The 21,525-nt window shown below is 39.7% G+C and overlaps 2 protein-coding genes across 2 annotated transcripts; both read left to right on the top strand.

Annotated features, from left to right (window-relative positions):
* The first annotated feature begins 2,536 nt into the window (after positions 1 to 2,536).
* LOC112048591 (ionotropic receptor 75a) lies at positions 2,537 to 11,126 on the top strand. Its single transcript, XM_052884395.1, has 7 exons — positions 2,537 to 2,734; positions 5,738 to 5,976; positions 7,045 to 7,135; positions 7,577 to 7,764; positions 8,924 to 9,031; positions 10,085 to 10,251; positions 10,847 to 11,126. Exons 1-7 carry the CDS (start codon positions 2,626 to 2,628, stop codon positions 11,070 to 11,072), a joined length of 1,128 nt encoding a protein of 375 aa, XP_052740355.1. The 5' UTR covers positions 2,537 to 2,625; the 3' UTR covers positions 11,073 to 11,126.
* Positions 11,127 to 17,470: 6,344 nt separating this feature from the next.
* Positions 17,471 to 20,796, top strand: LOC112048601 (uncharacterized). The gene is made up of 4 exons (XM_024086203.2): positions 17,471 to 17,624; positions 18,715 to 18,845; positions 19,965 to 20,094; positions 20,633 to 20,796. The coding sequence occupies exons 1-4, from the start codon at positions 17,567 to 17,569 to the stop codon at positions 20,794 to 20,796; spliced, it is 483 nt and encodes a 160-aa protein (XP_023941971.2). The 5' UTR covers positions 17,471 to 17,566.
* The last annotated feature ends 729 nt before the right edge of the window (positions 20,797 to 21,525 follow it).

The following is a 21,525-nucleotide window of genomic DNA, read 5'->3' as shown; positions in this document are numbered from 1 at the left end:
TTGATGGGATGGGATGGGATGCGATTGCTATAGCGATGATAGCTATAGCAAACTTCGTTCCATCTGGGTGTCCCTTGACACCTCTCAAGTCTTTTGTTAATTATTTCTAATACCTAATTAGTAATTATTACAAACTAAAATTCATTTATTTACCTATCATGTACATATTTAAAAATTATAATGTTCCTTAGAAAGTTTATACTTACCACAAAATTAAAATAAATAAAAATTTTGCTTTTTTGTAGTTTACAAATTAAAATCAAATTCGAATGACTGGAAGTTCGAATCCTTCGGTACTTGGACCTCGCGTGGCTTGCGTGTTTCAAAAAATATGGAAACTCCAATAACCATACGACGGAAGAATTTAGAAAGAATGCCCATCGGGGTATCTGCTGTCGTGAGCTGCGATGCTACGAAGATCGATTTGTTGACTTTTGACCTCAAGTAAGATATTTTGACCTCAAGTAAGAAAGTTGAAAAAATAGTACTTAAAAAGAGCTTTTTTGGCTAAGTCAGAAAATTATGAACATTCTGCATCCAAGAAATTTTTCTGGTTATGAAGTTTTTCTTTAATTTTTTTTTACATTTTTTTAAACTGGAACGCCTTTTAAAAATATTCAAGCGATGTAAACAAACCAGATAATTAAATAAGCAATGTAAAAGAATAACTATTTATTCTAACACAAGCACAGAATTCATAATAGCACAGGTACACAAGCCAAATAATAAAGATCATATAAATGACATACTTCGTGTCACAAATGGTTACTTAAGCGGGTAGTGCCGTAAACTCCTTATTGGGGGCGGCAGCGGCATCACGGGAGCACAGAAGCATCGCCTCATGGGGCCCGAAGGCAGAACCAGATGTTGTCGCCACGTTGCAACGACTTTTGTTGTGTAATTCTTTATGGGTTACTTGGGATAGGCGGGGGGAGTGACTTGAGTGAAAAAGGGAAGTGTTAGATATATGCCAAAGGCGCCTTTAACCCTACACACATCGTTCACAAGTGCGTGACTTCACTCAAGGTCATTCTCTGCCATTGTAGGGTCTTGTTTTGGTTACAGTTTGATTTGTTAAATAAGTTGTCCTGACAAATGTTGTGAATCATAACCTTTGTTCGACATTAGTTTTCTTATTTTTGTAATCACTTCTGTGTCTGCTAAAATCAGAATAGACGGGCGGACTCTCTAAGAGCGTCTCCTCTGAAACTCTGACTTTGGCTTAGAGGGCCGTTCTGGCCCACGTCCAGGTGACGTCAGATATCAGGAATCTCGTATTCATCGGCGGAGCATCATAAACTGCATCGTTACTTAATCAGATGAACTCACAGTCAAGGGCTAACTTGTCGTGGAATAAAAAATAATCTAGGAAGATTATAGAGATTAAGATATTTGTGATTATAAAACAATGGTTCTTAATTAAAAACACAAGTATTTCATAAAAAAAACCATGACTTTGTAGTAAAATTCGAACCAAGGATTCATTTAACTGGAGATAAATCTTCTTCCTCATAAATTAATTAACCTTGATAAACTAAACTAATTACTATTCTCGGTTTAACTTAACATAAATTGTACAGCAACATAATAAGCGTTTATCTTGTTAAGCAATTACCAATTGCTATTTGCTGGCAATTTCATCCGCGTGGGAACGGAAGTATCGGCAATGACTAATTACGTTAAATCAATATTAATACTCATAGACAACGATATTTTATATTAAAGATATACCAAGTTCCTACAAAATCACAGCAAAAAGTGATCCGAATTTAACAACTCCACTGAGCGGACACATGCACCATTTTATATTTACATAAATTATAGTAGGTATTATTTTGTTTAAATAAATTTCGTTGTTTATTAAGAGACTAAATGAAATTAAGACAGTTGGCTATGCACATTTGCCCGCTCCATTTTTGATGCGCTAGCCCTATCTCTAGTGTAAAATATCATTGCTGATAGACATTAATTTATCACATAGACATAATAATTATAATCTCAGTGGTGATATCATATGAGGGAAGACTTTGGCCTTAAATACCGGGAAAATTCCGTGAGTACCTAATCCTGCGTTCATAAGAGTTAACCATAAAATATCACAATCTTTTGAGGCAAAGTTTGTGGTCATTAACAAGTATTTTGTTCCTGGGACCAAGAACTTTTAGCAGACTCAGAGGTAATTACAAAAATAAGAATACTAAAGTCGAACAAAGGTTATGATTCACAACATTTGTCAGTAACTTAATTAACAAATCAAACTGTAACCAAAATAAGACCCTAGAATGGCAGAGAATGACCTTGAGTGAAATCACGCGCTTGTGAACAATGTGGGTAGGGTTAAAGGCGCCTTTGACAGATATCTAACCCTCCCCTTTTCCACTCAAGTCACTCTCCCCGCCTATCTCAAGTAACCCATAAAGAATTACACAACAAGAGATGTTGTGGACGGCTCGAACGCCACGAGCACACTGAAGCCGTCCGTACCGCAAGTCGTTGCAACGCGGCGATAATAGGACTAATATATGCTTAAGGCTTATATATCTACTGTGCTTAAGGTTGAACGAGCTCCACATCGACTTCGTGTCAAAAGCGAGCACCCGTCAAGTGACTCCACTGTTTGACTTCATGAATGCCACACGGGTCGTAGTTTTTACCGAGACGTGGGGCTACGTGGTCAATGGAAGTTATAATGGGATGATCGGTGATCTGGTCCGGGGAGCTGCTGATTTAACTGGTATTTCTGTTATAATTATTCTAATTTCCTCCTTATCCTAGTAACTATACAAATCATGCCCAGGTGGAATGGTAGGTAATAGAAAGAATACTGATTAGAATTAGGTGATTGACTCTCCAATTTTATAACTTTTTTACAGTGTAACAATATGCACTCGTCTTGGCATTACTTCACATGAAAATGTTTTTATGCTACGAGTATGTACCCTAATTGGTAAATTTCGTCTCTTAGGGTTCATTTACACGAGCGGCAACTCTACCGACGACCGACGACACTCGACAGCAATCGGCGACATCTCGGTGGCAAGCGACGGCGTCGCCGACTGCAGTCGACTCTCGGCGGCGGTCGACGGTGGTCGCCGACTGGAGTAGACTTCCGCTAGCTCATGGCTGCCGCCGAGACGTCGCTGACTGTAGTAGGCGACGCCGTCGCCTGCCGCCGAGACGTCAGAGACTGCAGTCGTTCGTGTGAATGAACACTTACGAGACTTACACATTCAAAACATTTTAAAATGTTATAACTTAGTACTGAAACTGACATACGTATATTTCGAGCGTTAGCTTTTAGCGATATCTGTTCTTCCCTAGCCGAGTGGCACGTCGATTCTCTTTCTACTATCGCTAACGCTTGGAAAACTAGAAAAATGTATTGGAGTGACAGATCTTGATCACGTGACCTGTCGATGGCAAATTATTTATTTTATTTATTTATTTTATTTATTTTTTTTAATTATATATAATAACTAGCGGACGCCCGCGACTTCGTCCGCGTAAATTTCGATGTCAACTTTACTACTACCCCTACCCTACCCTACCACTACCCCAACCCTACCCAACCCCTACATCTACCCTACCCCTACCCTACCCTACCCTACCCCTACGCCCACCCTACCCCTACCCTACCCCAAACCTACTCCTACCCTACCCCTACCTTACCTACACCCTACCCCCATCCTACCCCTACCCCCATCCTACCCCTACCCTCCCCGTACCCTATCCCTTTCCTACCCCTATCCCACCCGTACCCCTATCTCACGCCTATCCTACCCCTACCCTACCACTTCCCTATCCTACCCGTACCTCTACCCTACCACTACCCTACCTCTACCCCTACCCTACCACTACCCCAAACCCGGCTCTAAACCTACCCTACCCCTACACTACCCCTACGCTTCCCTACCCGTACCCTACCCTACCCTGTAACTTCTCAATCTTACTCCTGCCCTTAGCAAAATCGGTCCAGTCCTTCGAGAGTGGTGGTATGACCAAGAGAAATAAAGACTTCTATGCTAATAATATAAAGAGGTAAAGTTCGTGTGGTTGTAGGAGGTAATCGCTGGATCTACTGGACCGATTTGGAAAATTGTTTTACCAATAGAAAGCTACGTTATTTGCGAGTGTCATAGGCTATGTTTGATCCCCATATTCACACGGGAACGGGAACTACGTAAATGAAAGCGCCGGGCGTCATATAGCGGAATTTCTGCGTCTTTTAGAAATTTTGTATTATCTCCGAAACTATTTAAGTAATTAACATACTGTAAAGGGCAAATCTTATCTCCATAATATCTTTGTGATTATTTAATAATTTATTTGAATAAGGATTAAAGTTTAGTTGTATAAATAATGACGTAAACCTAAGTATATAAAATTAATAATTTTTAAAACACAAAAGGTACTATATCTGCTAATATATAGAAGATAGATATATAGTGTCGCGGACTTTTTTGTAGAACTTTTAAAGATACATAAAGTCTCTATACATTAATTTCAATTTTACACAATAGTTAAGGCAGCGCATGCGAATAAGTATGTTTAAGAGGATTTTCAGTCCGACCTGTATGACAAAAACTGTGATAACTCGGCTAATATATATGATACCAATATAAAATATAGCCTATAGCATTCCCCGAAAATGTAGCATTCTATTGGTGAAAGAATTTTTAAGATCGGACCAGTAGTTCCGAAGATTACCCCATTTAAAAAAATGTGACAAACTTACAAACTTACAAACTTTACCTCTTTATAATATTAGTATAGATATAGATTACATGATAAAAATTAAAAGGTGCAGACATAAACTTGTTAAAGTTTTTCTGCGCACCCTTCGCCGTTGACAATACTGTAATTAAATCTACTACTATATAATACTAATCTACTATTAACTTAAAAATAATAAAAATTAGAAAGAGAAATCTAATTCTACAATTAAAACTACACAAATACATAAAAACACTACGTTTAACTTAATATAACAATAATTAGAAACAAAATGTAAACAAAAACAGAAAAGGTGGGTATGAAGTGAATAAGACTGACATCTGAGTGATATTTGTATATACAGGCTGTTCATACAATAATTGGTAATACTTATGTAATTACTAATGTATGTAATTACTAATTAATGTGGCTGTTCATACAATAATTGGTAATACTTATGTAATTAATACTTATGTAATACTCATAGTTAATAGTGATAAGTTTTAGATAATACTCTTTTAATTTTTGTTTTATATTTTTTATAGTTAGAATGCCTTTTAATGACTTAAGAAGCTGATTAATTAAATTAGGAATAACATAATTAAGTTTTCTTTTTCTGTATAGGTTATTATAGTTAGGTAAGAGTAGTTTTATTTTATCAAGTCTTCGTGCTGAATAAGTTTTTGATTTTTTTATTAAATTTTCTGTGAAATAATGTTCAATCAAACAAGATACTTAGTTCAACTTTTTCATGTACAGGAATAATTTTACAATATGCGAATAATTGTCGATAGTCATTTTTGAACATGTTTTTAATTTTATTTGGAACCAATTCTTTTAAAATACGTAACTACAGGGAAAATACTTGATCAAGGTGAGTTTTAAATGTTCTACCGTAGCTTGATAAGCCATACGATATAATTGATTCAGAAATTGAAATGTCATTCCCATACATCTTTCTAGTTTTCTTTAGGGGGCTGTGGTTACTAACTTACAACGATTTTCACACAACTTTTCCTTAAAGGTACAGTGATCTTCATAACAAAACCCCGATTGAAAATACTGGAGTACTTATCATATCCCTCGACCGCAACGGTTATGTTTGTATTTCGACAACCATCGCTATCGTACCAAAACAACTTGTTTGTATTACCATTCAAACCAAATGTTTGGTTTTGTATATTTGGAGTCATCATGTTAATGATGGTCATTATATCGGTGAATGCGCAATGGGAGAGTATTAAGATGGACGAAATAAACAATGTAAGTACAATAGTTACAGTTCGTTTCATGTAGGATGGTGCGGGTGACTGTTCGTTTCACTCTTGAAAACCGCGATTCACATTAATAGTACGTATTATGAACGCCATACAGGCGACTGTCACCGTACCCATGCTATCTGAAAAACACTTAAGATACTTACTCATTATTGACAAAATTGACAAAGTATTAAATCATCATCATCAGACGAATGACATTCAGAGTTTTTCCGTAGTGTATTTAGTATCAGCATTGCACCCGTGCGAAGCCGGGGTGGGTCGCTAGTTATACTTATAAATCTTCCTCTTCAATCACTCTATCAATTAAAAAAACCGCATCAAAATCCATTGCATAGTTTTAAGCTTACATATAAGGACATAGTGATATAGCATAGAGGAATTAGAAAATGGAGATGCACCGTACAAATTCACGAACAAAATTGTCTGTCGTTTTTTTTCTCTTGGACGAGTTAAACTCACACATCGAAAATATTTAACACCATTAAAAATATTCTATGTCCATACACTACACACAACTATAAATTTCTCTCAATACACACACGCGTGATTTTTACACAGACTAACAAACTCATTGCTTAGACTATCCACAGATTAAATACATAGAATATTCGATTATTGATCGATATTTGACTGTTTCGTCAAAAGAATCGATTCTTTTTATAAATTGTTTTTATTACAAATTTGATAAAATTAAGGCTTAAATACTTTCAAATGAAACGTTACTTCATATTTTACTAAACTACTTTGGCCGTTTTTTATGCCATTTAACTACACAAACCGGCATTTTTAGGGAGATCTTTACACGACGAAAACGATTACAACAATGAAACATCGACTCTATAGCAACAGTTTTTATAAACGCGTTAGATCATAGATTTTTGATCTTTGCCAGAAGGGTAATGGACAATGGTTATATTAATGGTCTAAGGGATATAGGGACAGAGAACGCTTTCTCAGTCCCTTTGTTTTATATAGACTATGTAGTGATAGTGATAACACACTCAGCCGCTCTCGCACATTCGAGGCCTATTCTACATCTTTATTTTTATAGATTCACATGAAACCGAAACCTAGTACCGGCGATATAGCAATGATGATTATCGGGGCAGTCACTCAACAAGGAACCTACACTGAATTAAAAGGTGAATTACATTTTCTTACTGTAGATACTTCCTACTAATATTATAAAAGTTTGTATGGATGTTTGTTTGGATGTTTGATTGGATGTCTGTTTGGATGTCTGTTTGGATGTTTGTTTCTCTTTAACGCCGCTACTACAGAAGCGACTTGGCTGGGAATGGAAATAGATTTTACTCTGGACACAAAATAGACTACTTTTCATCCCAGAAAAATCCATGGAACCCGCAGGATTTGTGAAAAACAGAATTTCACTCGAAGTCTGCTAGTAAATAATAATAAAAAACGTATAAATTACGTTGAAAGAAGTATAAGTAGGTACCAATTTGTCTATAGGAAAATCAAGAGATTTTGACCAAATTTTAGTTTACGATAGAAGTTTAAATTAATCTGTATTCTTCTTTGCTGTAAAGTTACTAATGTAAATATTCTTTTAAATAATACAGGAACCTTAGGCCGCGTAGTGATGTTCCTCATGTTCCTTCTATTCCTATTTCTGTATACGTCATACTCTGCGAACATCGTCGCCTTGCTGCAGTCCAGCTCGAATGAGATCAAAACCTTAACAGATCTCCTTAACTCCAAAATGGAATTGGGAGTTGAAGATACGCCGTACAACAGATACTTCTTTTCTGTAAGTAATTAAGTATATCTGTTGAGAAAAAATTACTTGCCATTTTCTATACTAATATTTTTTATTTAAGTTTTTCGAACACAAGGTTTAAAAAATCAACCAGAAAGGTACGAGTAGGGTAGGGATAGGGTAGGGATAGGTAGGGGAAGGGTAGGAGTAGGGGTAGGGTAGGGGTAGGATGGAGGTAGGTAGGGGTAGGTTAGGGGTATGATAGGGGTAGTTGAAAGTTTACATCGAGTTTTACGCGGACGAAGTCGCGGGCGTCCACTACCGAGCGGTTTCACCCGTGTGGTTCCCGTTCTCGTAGGAATACAGGGATAATATATAGCTTATAGCCTTCCTCGATAAATGGGCTATCCAATACTGGAAGATTTTTTAAATCGGCCCAGTAGTTCCTGAGATTAGCGCGTTTAACCAAACAAACAAAAATTAGTATAAATAAAATTCTCGTGTCGCGGTGTGTTACCAAACTTCTGCCGGCTGGACCGATTTTGATGTGCTTTGTATTGACCACCATTTAAAACCGCGTAGGCACAGTTATACACTACAGTGTATCCGTTGTTACGGTATTTTTTCATTTGTTTTTGTTTCTTAACATAGAAAATGTATATGAGTGTATCATATACTATCTACGAGTATTCGTAAAAGAATAATTATCAAAATCGGTCTCCAAAGATCCAAAGATTACACCCAACAACCTCACAAACGTTACCTCTTTATTAGTAGGTATAGAAGTAAAGATTTGTCTACAGGCTACACGGATAAGTATTGTATTTTAAGGCTCTGACATCATCAGTGAAAGCAAAGTAACACTTAATTAGTTTGCATACATTTACCAACAATACATAGAAATTTGGAAAATTACCAATGCACAGGGTATGTATACTTAAGAGTAAAAGTATTATCTCTTCTGTGGTTAAATGAAGCTACCGATTTTATGTAATAGCACCATTAGTTTAAGTAGGTTACAATTTTTATTGTATTGTCTCTACCTACAACTTTCATAGACTCTTTGGTTCAATGGATATTCATGTTTAAAAAAAAATACCTTTCAAGTCAATCTCGAAGTTCATCAGAAAATGCATTAAAAAATCTCGTTCCTAGAAACTTTACATTTTCCTATAAGAGTGTTTATACAGCTATTAATGTTCTCTTTCAGACGGCTACTGAACCAATAAGGAAAGCTATTTACGAAAAGAAGATAGCGCCACGGGGCTCTAAACCGAAATTCATGAGTTTAGATGAGGGAGTTAAGAAACTTCAAAAGGTAAGTACCTATATACCTACATAGTACCTTGACAATCAATAATCATTAATCAACTTCACTAGATAAAAAATTCGTGAAGCCAGACATGATATTATGAAGGCCGAATTTATTTGCGTGAAATAAGGAAGAACCGCAGAAGAACCAAAGTCACCGACATAGAGCCGCGAAGCTGAAGTGGCAATGGATATGACCTCTGCCTTCGGTCCGGGGCATGACCCCAATTTTTTTTCTTTTTTTATTTTGTATAAGCAAGCGCTTAGCTGCAATCACGCCTGATGGTAAGCAGTGATGCAGCCTATGGTGGAACGCGCTTGCCTAGAAGATGCCTATTCACTCTTGACTTAAAGGTACCCATGTTGTAGGAGGTGGGGAAAACGGAAGCTGGAAGAGCATTCCACATCTTTGCAGTGCGTATAAGAAACGAGGAACTAAACCGCTTAGTACGGGTCCGAGGAATATTGATGACGTAGCGGTGTAGATCTCTGCGATGCCTAGCAGTAATGTGGTAGAACGGCGAAGGTGGCACAAGATCAAACAGTTCCTGTTGAGCACGAGTCTCCTCTCGGAATGAGAAGGGTTAGGCTAATAGTACACCACGCTGACCCAATGCGGATTGGTAGACTTCACATAGGTAGGTAGAGAATTCAGTAAATTCTCAGGTATGCAGGTTGACTGTATGTATCATACTGTATTTTGATATATTGTCATGCTTGAAAAAAATGTTAGTATAATTCGCTTTTGTTACTTTCCAAAAGGGCCCCATATTCTTGTGCCCAAGGGCCCCATCCTAGTTTAAGACGCCGGTGCATGAACCCCCAACTTTACAGTTATGTGCATTTTAAGAAATTTAAATATCACGTGTATCAAAGGGTGAAGAAAAAACAGCCTGAGGAAACCTGCATACCTGAGAATTTACTGAATTCTCTACCTATGTGAAGTCTACCAATCCGCATTGGGTCAGCGTGGTGTACTATTAGCCTAACCCTTCTCATTCCGAGAGGAGACTCGTGCTCAACAGGGAGCCGAATAAGCTTTGTTAATGATTATTTACAGAAACCCTTCGCATTCAACATGTTTGTGGGCGGTGGATATAGGTTGGTTGAGCGATTTTTCTTAGAACACGAGAAATGTGGACTACAAGAGATACAATACATACAAGAGAATAAACCCTGGCTTACTTGTAAGAAGAGCTCACCTTTTAAAGAAATATATAAGATTGGGTAAGTATTATTTATTTTGACAGCCTCCGTGGCGGTGGATTTACAAGACGGAGGTCCTGGGTTCGATCCCCGGCTGGGGCGATTGAGGTTTTCTTAATTGGTACAGGTCTAACTGGTGGGTGGGCTTCGGCCGTGGCTAGCTACCGACAAAGACGTACCACCAAGCGATTTGGCGTTCCGATATGATGTCGTTTAGAAACCGAAAGGGGTGTGAATTTTCATTCTTCTCCTAACAAGTTAGCCCGCTTCCATCTTAGATTGCATCATCACTTACCATCAGGTGAGGTTGTAGTCAAAGGCTAACTTGTAAAGAATTAAAAAAATAACTTGAAATGGGTAGTTATCTATACCTGGCTGGCTCTGTGGCTGGTAGCTAGACCTGGACCAATTAAGAAAACCTTAAACGGCCCAGCCAAGGATAAGGTAATACGACCACCGGGAGGTTCCGAATCCAGGACCTCCCGTCTTGTAAACCCACCGCAAACCAATGCGCCACGGAGGTCGTATTACCTTTGATAAGCATAATTTCCCTAAACAATTATTCCGAACGGAGTTCCGGGCATCCAATGGTAATCTAATACAATATTAATTACAGGTTAACAAGGAATCATGAGCATGGCCTAAACGACCGCGTCAACCGTATGATATACGCCAAGAAACCGCCGTGTATAGCCCACGGCGGTTTATTCGATTCTGTCAACATGACCGATTTCTACCCCGCGCTTCTGATGCTGATATATGGAACTATACTCGCCGTTGCGCTTATGTTCATAGAAATATTACATTTCCATCGTTGTAGAGGCAAACAATACTCTAAATAACTATAATTTCATAAGTTATTCACCCTTAAAAGTAGGTACCTGCTTAAATAAAAGGACACACACACAACTTTATCAATTTATTGCTCCACACTTCAGTCCTAAAAATAACCTTTATCATATCAGCCGATGGACTTCCACTGCAGGACATAGGCCTCTTGTAGAGACTTCCAAATATTACGATACTGAGCCAACTGCATCCAGCGAATCCTTTCGACTCGCTTGAAGTCGTCATTCCACCTGGTGGGGGGGTTTCCCCCGGCCAACACTGCGCTTTCTAGTACGGGGTCGCCATTCCAGCACTTTTGGACCCCAACGTCCAGACAATGTGCTTGAAGCATAGAGGGCTTGGTGACCCTCGATTGTCTTTCTACCATCGCATCTTTAAAAATTAAAAAAAAATATGGGAATACATTTGTTATCGACGCAGCTCACGTGATCGAGTTATCGATTGTATCTGTCATTCCTGGACCTGTAGCCATGTAGCACGTCGATTCTCTTTCTACAAACGCTAACGCTTCGAAAATTTAAAAATGTATGGGTATGACAAACGCATCCGACCGATCACGTAATCAAGTTATCGATTAGATCTGTCATTCCCTTTTTGTTAGTTTTCGAAGCGTTTGTAGAAAGAGAATGAGAGACGTGCCAGATGACTACAGGCCCACCAAGTCAACTCTGAGCAGATACGAGATGATTAATTTTATTATGAGTAGGTACGTACCTACCTATTGGTTTTTTTCGCTCGTTGGAAGCAGGTTTTTTTCCTTCACTGAAGTAGTTTAAGTGTAAATCGAAATTCGCAGTGAAGGCTGTGTTTAATCAAAGTGGTAATATTGTGTGGTCTCGGAGACTACTGCAGCCAAGCAGTCTGTAATCATTATAAGGGTATTCTCACATCACAGTAGAGAAAATACAATATTTTCTTTTAAAAATGCTTACAATTATAACGGCAGATCCCATGAATCCTCTCTTACAGAAAATATAAGATAATATATGAGGATATCGTCGTCGTTATCAACCCTATACGGCTCACTGCTGAGCTCGAGACTCCTCTCAGAATCAGAGGGGTTAGGCCAATAGTTCACCACGCGGGCCCAATGCGGATTGGCAGACTTCACGCACGCAGAGAATTAAGAAATTCTCTGGCGTGCAGGTTTCCTCACGATGTTTTCCTTCACCGTTTGAGACACGTGATATTTAAAAAAAAATTAAAAACGCAGGAGTTGATTTAAAATTGAAAATCATGATACACGACATTCTTCTCATTGAGTCGTAGTATAACAAAATAAAAAAAACATGAAGAATATTAGAATCCTTGAATTATATTAAAAGCTTTGGCTGTACAGACACAGGAGACGGTAGTCTTGCATTGTGAGGAGGTTTCTCACTCTGGAGCTCTGACCCTCTTAAGAAAGTACTTAAATTTTATTTATAATATATGTTAGCAATAACTGTAACTATGCGTAATGATAAGCGATGCTGTAGTCTATGGTGGCACGCGCTTGCTTAGAAGGTGCTACTTCACTTTTGTCTTAAAGACACCCACATTTAGTTGGTAAGTAGGTTGTGGTACTGGAAGAGCATTCCATATTAGGTACTATTCAATATTAGAGTCAGGCACTAAACTGTCTACTGTGTAGAAAGTGGCACAGAAATCAAGACTCAGAACGCCTATCGCTCTATTCATAAATCATTTTAATTTTTAACCGACTTCAAAAAGGAGGAGCCGGTGTTGTCTTGATTTAAGCCATTTCTGACAGGACCACATGAAACAACACTGTCTGCAAAATCTAAATGGCTTGAATTAATACATCACCTAAGGGGGTGTAAGGGGGAGGCTAGTACCAGTCTGTCTCTCCAATTGTCAACCTCACCTGCTCGTGGTGCACCCTGCAGATGGACCGACGAGGCTCTGGCGACCGACGAATGGCGGTATATCCGTTCCCAAAGGCTAGATTATGAAATGCCTCAGGCCGGTGTCGGGCAGCAGCGACATCGGCGCGAATAATCTAGCACTGCGCTGACCAACCCGCATGCCCAGCGTGGTCAGTATCGGGCAAAACTTTATATGGACAGAACAAACACAACACAGCCCCTAGTCCCCGGCAGCCCCGCTATTCCGGGCTCTGGCAGCGGTTACGGTAACGGCGGGGCAAGGGGTGTTAAGAATCTCCGGCAGAGATTCCGCTGCCAACCCCGACGACTAGACCTGGCAACATACAACGCACGCACTTTGAGGTCCGACGAAAAGGTCATCGAGCTGGAAGAAGTTATGAGCAAGTTGCACTGGGATGTCATAGGATTGTCTGAAGTCCGAAGAGAGGGGGAGGGCTCGATAATCCTTGAATCCGGCAACATGCTCTACTACCGGGAGGGCGACCAACAGTCCCAGGGTGGTGTCGGATTTATCGTTCACAAGTCCCTCGTGAACAATGTTGTAAAAGTCGAGAGTGTGTCGAGCAGGGTAGCGTTTCTGGTCCTCCGAATTACCAAACGGTATTCGTTGAAGGTTATACAGGTTTACGCACCGACCTCGACACATCCCGACGAGGAGGTAGAGGTATTGTATGAGGATATTTCTAAAGCCATACATGCCTCAAACTCTTATTACAATGTTGTGATGGGGGATTTTAACGCAAAGCTGGGCGAACGTAGCGGTTCAGAGTTGAAAGTGGGACGATTTGGGTATGGGCAACGGAACGATAGGGGCCAAATCTTGGCTGACTTCATGGAGAAGGAGGGCCTCTTTATGATGAACTCCTTCTTCAAGAAGCCACCACACAGGAAATGGACCTGGATGAGCCCCGATGGTTCCACGAAAAATGAGATTGACTTCATCTTGTCTACCAAACGGCAAATATTCAACGATGTTTCTGTGATCCATAGGGTGAAAACCGGTAGCGATCACCGAATGGTTAGAGGCACGTTGAATATCAACATTCAGCTGGAACGGTATCGACTGGTGAAGTCTACGCTCCGACCTACTCGTACCCATATCCAAAACCCCGAGTCCTTTCAACTAGAACTGCAGAACCGCTTTGATTGCCTAGCAAATTGCGAAACTGTGGACGATCTGAACAACAGGTTCGTGGAAACTGTCCATTCCGTTGGGTCTAAGTTCTATAAGACCCACCGTACGAAAAGAACCAAAAAGTTCTCAGACCATACACTTAAACTCATGGAAGAGAGGCAAGAAATGAGATTACAGTCTTCAGCAGATGCGTCAAAATACCGACAAATCAGTAGACAGATCTCTAAGTCGCAAACCAGCGACTTGCGAAACTTCAATACCGAGCGTATTAAAAATGCGATTGAAAACAATCGCGGCTCGAAAGTTTTCGCCAGAGATCTGTCTATTGGACAGAGGCAGCTGACGCGTTTGAAGACCGAGCACGGTAATCTGATTTCTTCCAAGCCCGAGTTATTAAGTGAGGTCGAGAAGTTCTATGGACAGCTATACACGACTACCCAGCAGCCTGTTGACAACTTGGCTAAAGACCCCAGAGCCAAGTTGACCCGACACTATACCGAAGATATCCCGGACGTCAGCCTATACGAGATTAGTGTGGCTCTCAAACACCTGAAGAACAATAAGGCGCCAGGTGAGGACGGAATCACAGCAGAACTCCTGAAAGCGGGTGGAAAACCGATACTTAAAGTCCTTCAGCGATTGTTCAATTCCGTCATTCACGAGGGCACGACGCCTGAGGCGTGGCATAGGAGCGTGGTGGTTCTGTTCTTCAAAAAAGGTGACAACACCTTGCTGAAGAATTACAGACCCATCTCGCTGCTAAGCCATGTTTACAAATTGTTCTCGAGAGTCATTACGAATCGTCTCGCTAATAGGTTTGACGACTTCCAGCCTCCCGAACAAGCCGGTTTCCGAAAAGGCTTTAGTACCATAGACCACATCCATACGCTGCGGCAGGTTATACAGAAGACTCACGAGTATAACCAGCCACTTTGCTTAGCGTTTGTGGACTATGAGAAAGCCTTCGATTCGGTGGAAACCTGGGCTGTGCTAAGGTCATTGCAGAGATGCCGAATTGATTACAGGTATATCCAAGCGTTGAAGTGCTTGTACGAAAACGCCACAATGTCAGTCCGTATTCAGGATCAGACTACGAGGCCAATCCAGTTGCAGCGAGGAGTGCGTCAGGGAGATGTGATCTCTCCGAAGCTATTTACCGCCGCATTGGAAGACGTCTTTAAGCTTCTGGACTGGGGCGGACTTGGCATCAACATCAATGGCGAGTACATCACTCAACTGCGGTTCGCGGATGATGTAGTCATCATGGCACAGACTCTGGATGACCTTAGTACCATGCTCAATGACCTCAGCAGCGTTTCTCAACAGGTGGGCCTGAAAATGAACATGGGCAAAACAAAAATAATGTGTAATGCTCATGTATCGCTCCACCCAGTTACAGTTGAGAACGCTGCACTCGAAATTGTAGACGAATACATATACCTAGGACATATGATCCAGTTAGGCAGGTCCAATTTCGAGAAGGAGGTGAACCGTCGAATCCAACTCGGCTGGGCTGCATTCGGGAAACTTCGCGACATCTTTTCGTCCGAAATTCCTCAGTGCCTGAAGACAAAAGTCTTCGAACAGTGCGTGTTGCCAGTGATGACCTATGGTTCCGAGACTTGGTCGCTAACTATGGGCCTCATAAGAAGGCTCAGAGTCACACAGCGGGCGATGGAACGAGCTATGTTAGGAGTATCTCTGCGTGATCGAATCAGAAATGAGGAGATCCGCAGAAGAACCAAAGTCACCGACATAGCTCAACGAGTTGCGAAGCTGAAGTGGCAATGGGCGGGGCACATAGTGCGAAGAGCCGATGGACGTTGGGGTCCCAAAGTGCTGGAATGGCGACCCCGCACTAGTAAGCGCAGTGTTGGCCGACCCCCCACCAGGTGGACTGACGACATCAAGCGAGTCGCAGGGATTCGCTGGATGCAGGTGGCTCAGTATCGTGATGTTTGGAAGTCCCTACAAAAGGCCTATGTCCTGCAGTGGACGTCCATCGGCTGATATGATGATGATGATGATGATGAATACATCACCGGCTTAGCACCGCCTTCATACTGATCAGCAGGTAGATCATATTATGATGTTATTTCTCGCTTTTTAGTTTACTGGTTACGTTTTTTGGTTTTGAAGTCGGTTGTATTTTTTTTATTAAAATTTTTATTATTAATTGTATTTTTGTGTGCAATAAAGTATTTCTTCTTCTTCTTCTTCGAATCGTCAGCATTTGTAGAAAGAGAATTAACGTGTAATATGGCTAGAACGTCTGAACTCTTTCTGGCAGCACGGCTTGGCAAAGCAGATACGTCCTGTGACCACGTTACTTCTACTGCAGCATTTCTTGCCGCTGGCTTTACCCACTGCTCTCAATATTATTAGCGCTAGTAGAGCAGTCGAGTGACAGACAGGGCAACATCGGATCAACATCATAGCAGCACGAGGAGTAATATGTGACTGTGGCTTATGGTCCATTGAATGTGAAACCGCCTGATTTAATCCGTTAGCAAGACAAGATGTCTGGCGGTAATTGCTCGGCAATCGATTACGCACAGATTGTGGAAGGCGCGGTAGCAGGGGGGGGGGGGGCGGTGAAATGGCTATTAAGATAACCACCGGGCACTGCCCCTGGACTGGTCCTGACAGCTGATATGTAGGTGTACGCAATTAGAGAAAAATGTACGATTTTTCGTCTATAGCTTTAGTTTATGGAATGTTTCATGTGAAACATTCTTTAGAGAAGAATATGCGTTTTTTCTTTTTTCGTGTATAACTTTAGTTTTGGGAATATACTAATGTATAGGTAGGTACTTATAATAAATCTGTAGAGAGGTCAATTCTGTACATACATTTGCAAAATAACTATCAGGGGGTGATTAGTAATCGATACTGATGCCAAAAATGCAATCAATAAATTTTTTGTCTGTCTGTCTGTCTATCTGGTAAGGATCCGATGGCCCCCTGAGCTTTAGGATCCCGGGGTATTGCACTGCCTAGCCCCTAGGTAGCTACGTCATTGCCAACGAGGTAAGTGAATTGAACTTCAAGAACTTCAAGATAATGCATGGTCTTTAATGGTTGTTGTACTGTATTTAAGCCTTAATAACTCAAAGGTATGTGTAGTTGAACTCATCACCGTAGAGTGTTGGTTCGATACCCGCTCTGTTGGTCTATTGTCATACCCACTCCTAATACAGTCTTTCCCGACTAATTGGAGAGGAATGGGAATATTGGTCATATTTAAAAGATATGGCAAACATGCTTTTCAAAAAATAGGTATGTAGGTATCTACTTATAATGATAGTAGAATAATTTGCTAATCGAAGCCGTGATTCAATAAACTTATTAGCGTAAGCAATATTTTGATAAGATATAGATTATAAAACTTAGATAATGAACAAAAGGCCAATGATGTATTGTACATATTCGTTGATAGTGTTATTATTTGTGTAGTGTAAAAATGTATACAAAAATACTTTTCTTACTTCTGTTTGCTTGTGTTATTGGAAAATCTGCAGGTACGTACTTACTATGTGTTGTGTGGTTTTATGTGGTTAGGCATTCTAACTAATTCGGGTCACGTAAACGGATCTCATGCATGAGACTGTGTTTAGTATTTAAAACAGCGATTTTGTGTAGGTAGGCAATAGGTACCTACCTATTTTTTTTTATTCTTTACAAGTTAGCCCTTGACTTTAATCTCTCCTGATGGTAAGTGATGATGCAATCTAAGATGGAATCAGGTTAACTTGTTAGGAGGAGGATGAAATCCACACTTCTTTCGGTTTCTACACGACGTCGTACCGGAACGCTAAATCGCTTGGCGGTACGTCGGCGTACGGTTACCATCAGATGAGATTGTATTCAAGGGCTAACTTGTAAAGAATGTATACTCGTTTAACATCACAAACAAGATACATATCACCGTTTCTACATTTAAATATCCAGAACCCTTGGGTAGGTAGGTACTCTTTGTACGTGAAGTAAAACACTATTCTGACCCAGAATATAGTTCTAGGCCAACCCGGCAACCCCAACATTTCTGGGGTCAGCCTAGGTCGGGCTTTGATATTCTGAGTTTTACTTTTTTCAACAAAAAAATATTAACATCCCGTACTTGGAATAGATATTGCTGGATGATAGTGTTACAGCCATGTGTCTCGGAGAGCACGTCAAGCTGGCAGTATAGTAATTACTATTTAATATCTGATAGTGATCGTTAGAGACTAGAGTCACTTCCGCACTTCTAAGCTCCAAGTACCATCCTCTCTTATACACTTGACTCCTAAATGGACGACCGGTCGCCCGTAAATCGTATCCGTTACGTGATATGTAAAAAAATATAAAGTAAACTAAGGGCAATAGGCGAGCACAGTATCATGCTCCGCACGATAGAGCAATATAAAGATTTTTTTAAATGGCTCACAACGGTAGATTAAAACCGCATTCCCTGACTGTCGTTCTTCAACGCAGACGGGCTTTTCGATAAAATACTCGCGGGCAGCGAATGGATAATATTGGAATGAGCCCTGGTACAGTAAACCAATAAAAATAGGCTGTAATAATGATGACGATGGTTAGAAGAAGATAATCATTGACAATTCATAGGTCAATTCCGATGTTACGCATGCGGTTTCTCATCTGTCGACACCGACACATCCTGTTTGGTGGTGACCAACACTACACGGAGAGTGGACTGTCGGTACAGATACTGCACAATCATGCGGCAAGAATTCATTGTAAGTATTTTTTTTTAATTACCTATCAGTAAAACATCTGCAAATGAGTACCCGCATAAGAGTAGCTCCAGGTCTTAGCTCCACTTTCCTTTAAGAAGTGATGCCTAGGTCTGTAGAAGGCAATTAAAATGGGCATAAGGTGATCTCTGTGTAACTTAGTCAACATTACCTACGTATTCAAACAATTACTTACCTACATATTTTTATACAATTACTTATTACTACGCTACTACCAGGGGCGTAGCTATCGCCGTATTAGCTGTATCAATGATATGGGCTCCCGGACTACAGGGGCCCCTCACGTGTAAAAGCAAATATTAGGAAAATTTAATCCACAATATCGCTTAATTCATTGCTTAAGTGTGCGTCCAAAAGATGTAAACATCCTACATAGGTTGTCATGGTCATATTTATTTTAAGCGAGCTCTTTTGTGAGAAATCTTTACACTGCATTATTTGGGCTCTCCAACTAATTTTGATACAGGGCCCTCCAAGGCACGCTACGCCACTGGCTACTACGTAGGTACTTATTTGAAGTTAATAAATGTACTACTGGCAGGTTTCGCCTTATTAAATTGTTTTACTATAAAAAACCTTTTAGTAATTAGTTTTCTTGTGAGCGCTTCGCGAAAGCTTAGTAATTGCACATTTACCATGTTGTTTTCATGGGTTTCACCGGCTTCACTACGGCTTGTAAAAACATATTCTGTATCATTCTCTATTCTGTGTAATTAAGAACTAATTTTAGAAAACTCAGAGGTAACTACAAAAATAAGAAAACTAATGTTGGACAAAGGTTATGATTCACAACATTTGTCAGGACAACATAATTAACAAATCAAACTGTAACCAAAATAAGACCCTAGAATGGCAGAGAATGACCTTGAGTGAAGTCACGCACTTGTGTTGTGTGTAGGGTTAAAGGTACCTTTGACTGTTAACAAACACTCCCCTTTTTCGCTCAAGTCAGTCTCCCCGCCTATCCCAAATAACCCATAAAGAATTACACAATAAGAGATGTGGACGGCTCGAACACCACCAGCACACTGAAACTGAAGCCGTCCGTACCGCAAGTCGTTGCAACGGGGCAATAACACTAATAATTTATTTTATTACTAGGACCCTTCAGGAGTCGTGGCCAGTTTTATTCGTGGTTGTGAAGATGATCCAGCTTATCTAAATCATGAAGTAACGGACACTACATTTCGAACTTTTTTTAGAGCTTGCACCAACGACCTTTGTAATATCGGTAAGTAAATCTTATTTTTAAATTTTTCATTAAAAAAAACTAGCTGATCCCACATGATTAATCTGTGGCTGATCCGTAAAACTTTGTTTTGCTTTTTATATTTTGGGGTGGATCACTCATACGATCCTTCTGAGGAGTACGAAAATAGACAATATATTAAAACCTAATGAAATACATATAAAATCTCTCATCAAATCTCAATCTCATCAAAATCGATCAATACGTTTCGGAGGAATATAAAAATAGGAGGTAAATAATTAGTACTACTAGGTACTTACCTAAGGCAAGCTGACCTGTACCTATTACTTTATTAACTTTGGGACCACTATGGAAAATAGAGAACAACCTTATTTAAGACCTACTGAATATACCTACATGTAAAACATCATCGAAGCCGGTCAAGCCGTTTCGGAGTAGGTATGCAAATAAAGTGATAGGTAAGTAGGTAGGTCCTTTTTTACGACACGAGAGTTTTCTATAGGAGATGGCGTTTTCTCTTATTGCAGTTTAAGTAATTCAAGTTATTCGTGTCTCACAGGTAACGGAATAGAGTCAGTGATGGGAGGAGCACTGTTCCCGAATCCACCATCTAATGGCCTAAATCTACTTGTACCAGGAACAGGGACTAACAGTGCAACTGTAAAACATATTAATTTACTTCTATTCCTAAATGTTATGTGTCTTATTTATGCAAAAATATAAAAATTTAGTTTCTCTAATAGGTACGTTTTATTTACCGATTCTGCATACCTTGTGCCTATACACATACGTTAATGTACCTATATTTTCTGTGCGTCGTGTGAGTTTCTTTATTAACCGACTTCGAGGAGGTTCTCAATTCGACGCGTATGTTTTTTTTTTTTTATAATGTTTGTGCCTCCGTGTGGTATGGTATCGTCATTTCTTAAATTCTTTTTCTTTGGAAGAGTAGGTATAATTCCAAATTGGTCCCATTTAATTTTCATGAATTTAGTGTTAAAAGTTTCAGTAATTTTGTGTTAAAATGAAAATAACGAATTTGCCAGTACTGACTGTGGCGCTTTCGTTGCATGCTAGGACACACTTAAGTATATAAAAAGTACTCTGTGCACTAAAGCAAGGAACATATTTACTCACTAAAGACAGAAAAATATCAGGTTTATATATGTATATAGATAGTTCTTTTTCGCGGTTCTTTCAGAAATGGCTTTAGAGTTTAGTTAATACGCCACTGGTGACAGGATTGGCACCGCCTTCAAAGTGATCAGAAGGTAGCACATACGATATTATTTTTCGCTTTTTAGTTTATTTTTATGATTTTCCAGTTCTTAAAAATATCTATGCCACAGATCATCCTACTAGATAAATGAAACTCATGAATATAATCTGTGGTGATTTTTGATTTGACCAACATTCACAAAAACCACAGACAACAAATGAAGACAAAAACAA

The sequence above is a fragment of the Bicyclus anynana genome, chromosome 11 (genome assembly GCF_947172395.1).
Source record: "Bicyclus anynana chromosome 11, ilBicAnyn1.1, whole genome shotgun sequence".
Taxonomy (NCBI): domain Eukaryota; kingdom Metazoa; phylum Arthropoda; class Insecta; order Lepidoptera; family Nymphalidae; genus Bicyclus; species Bicyclus anynana.
Note: the sequence above shows the minus strand (reverse complement) of the source record. Positions and strands in the feature narration are given on the sequence as shown.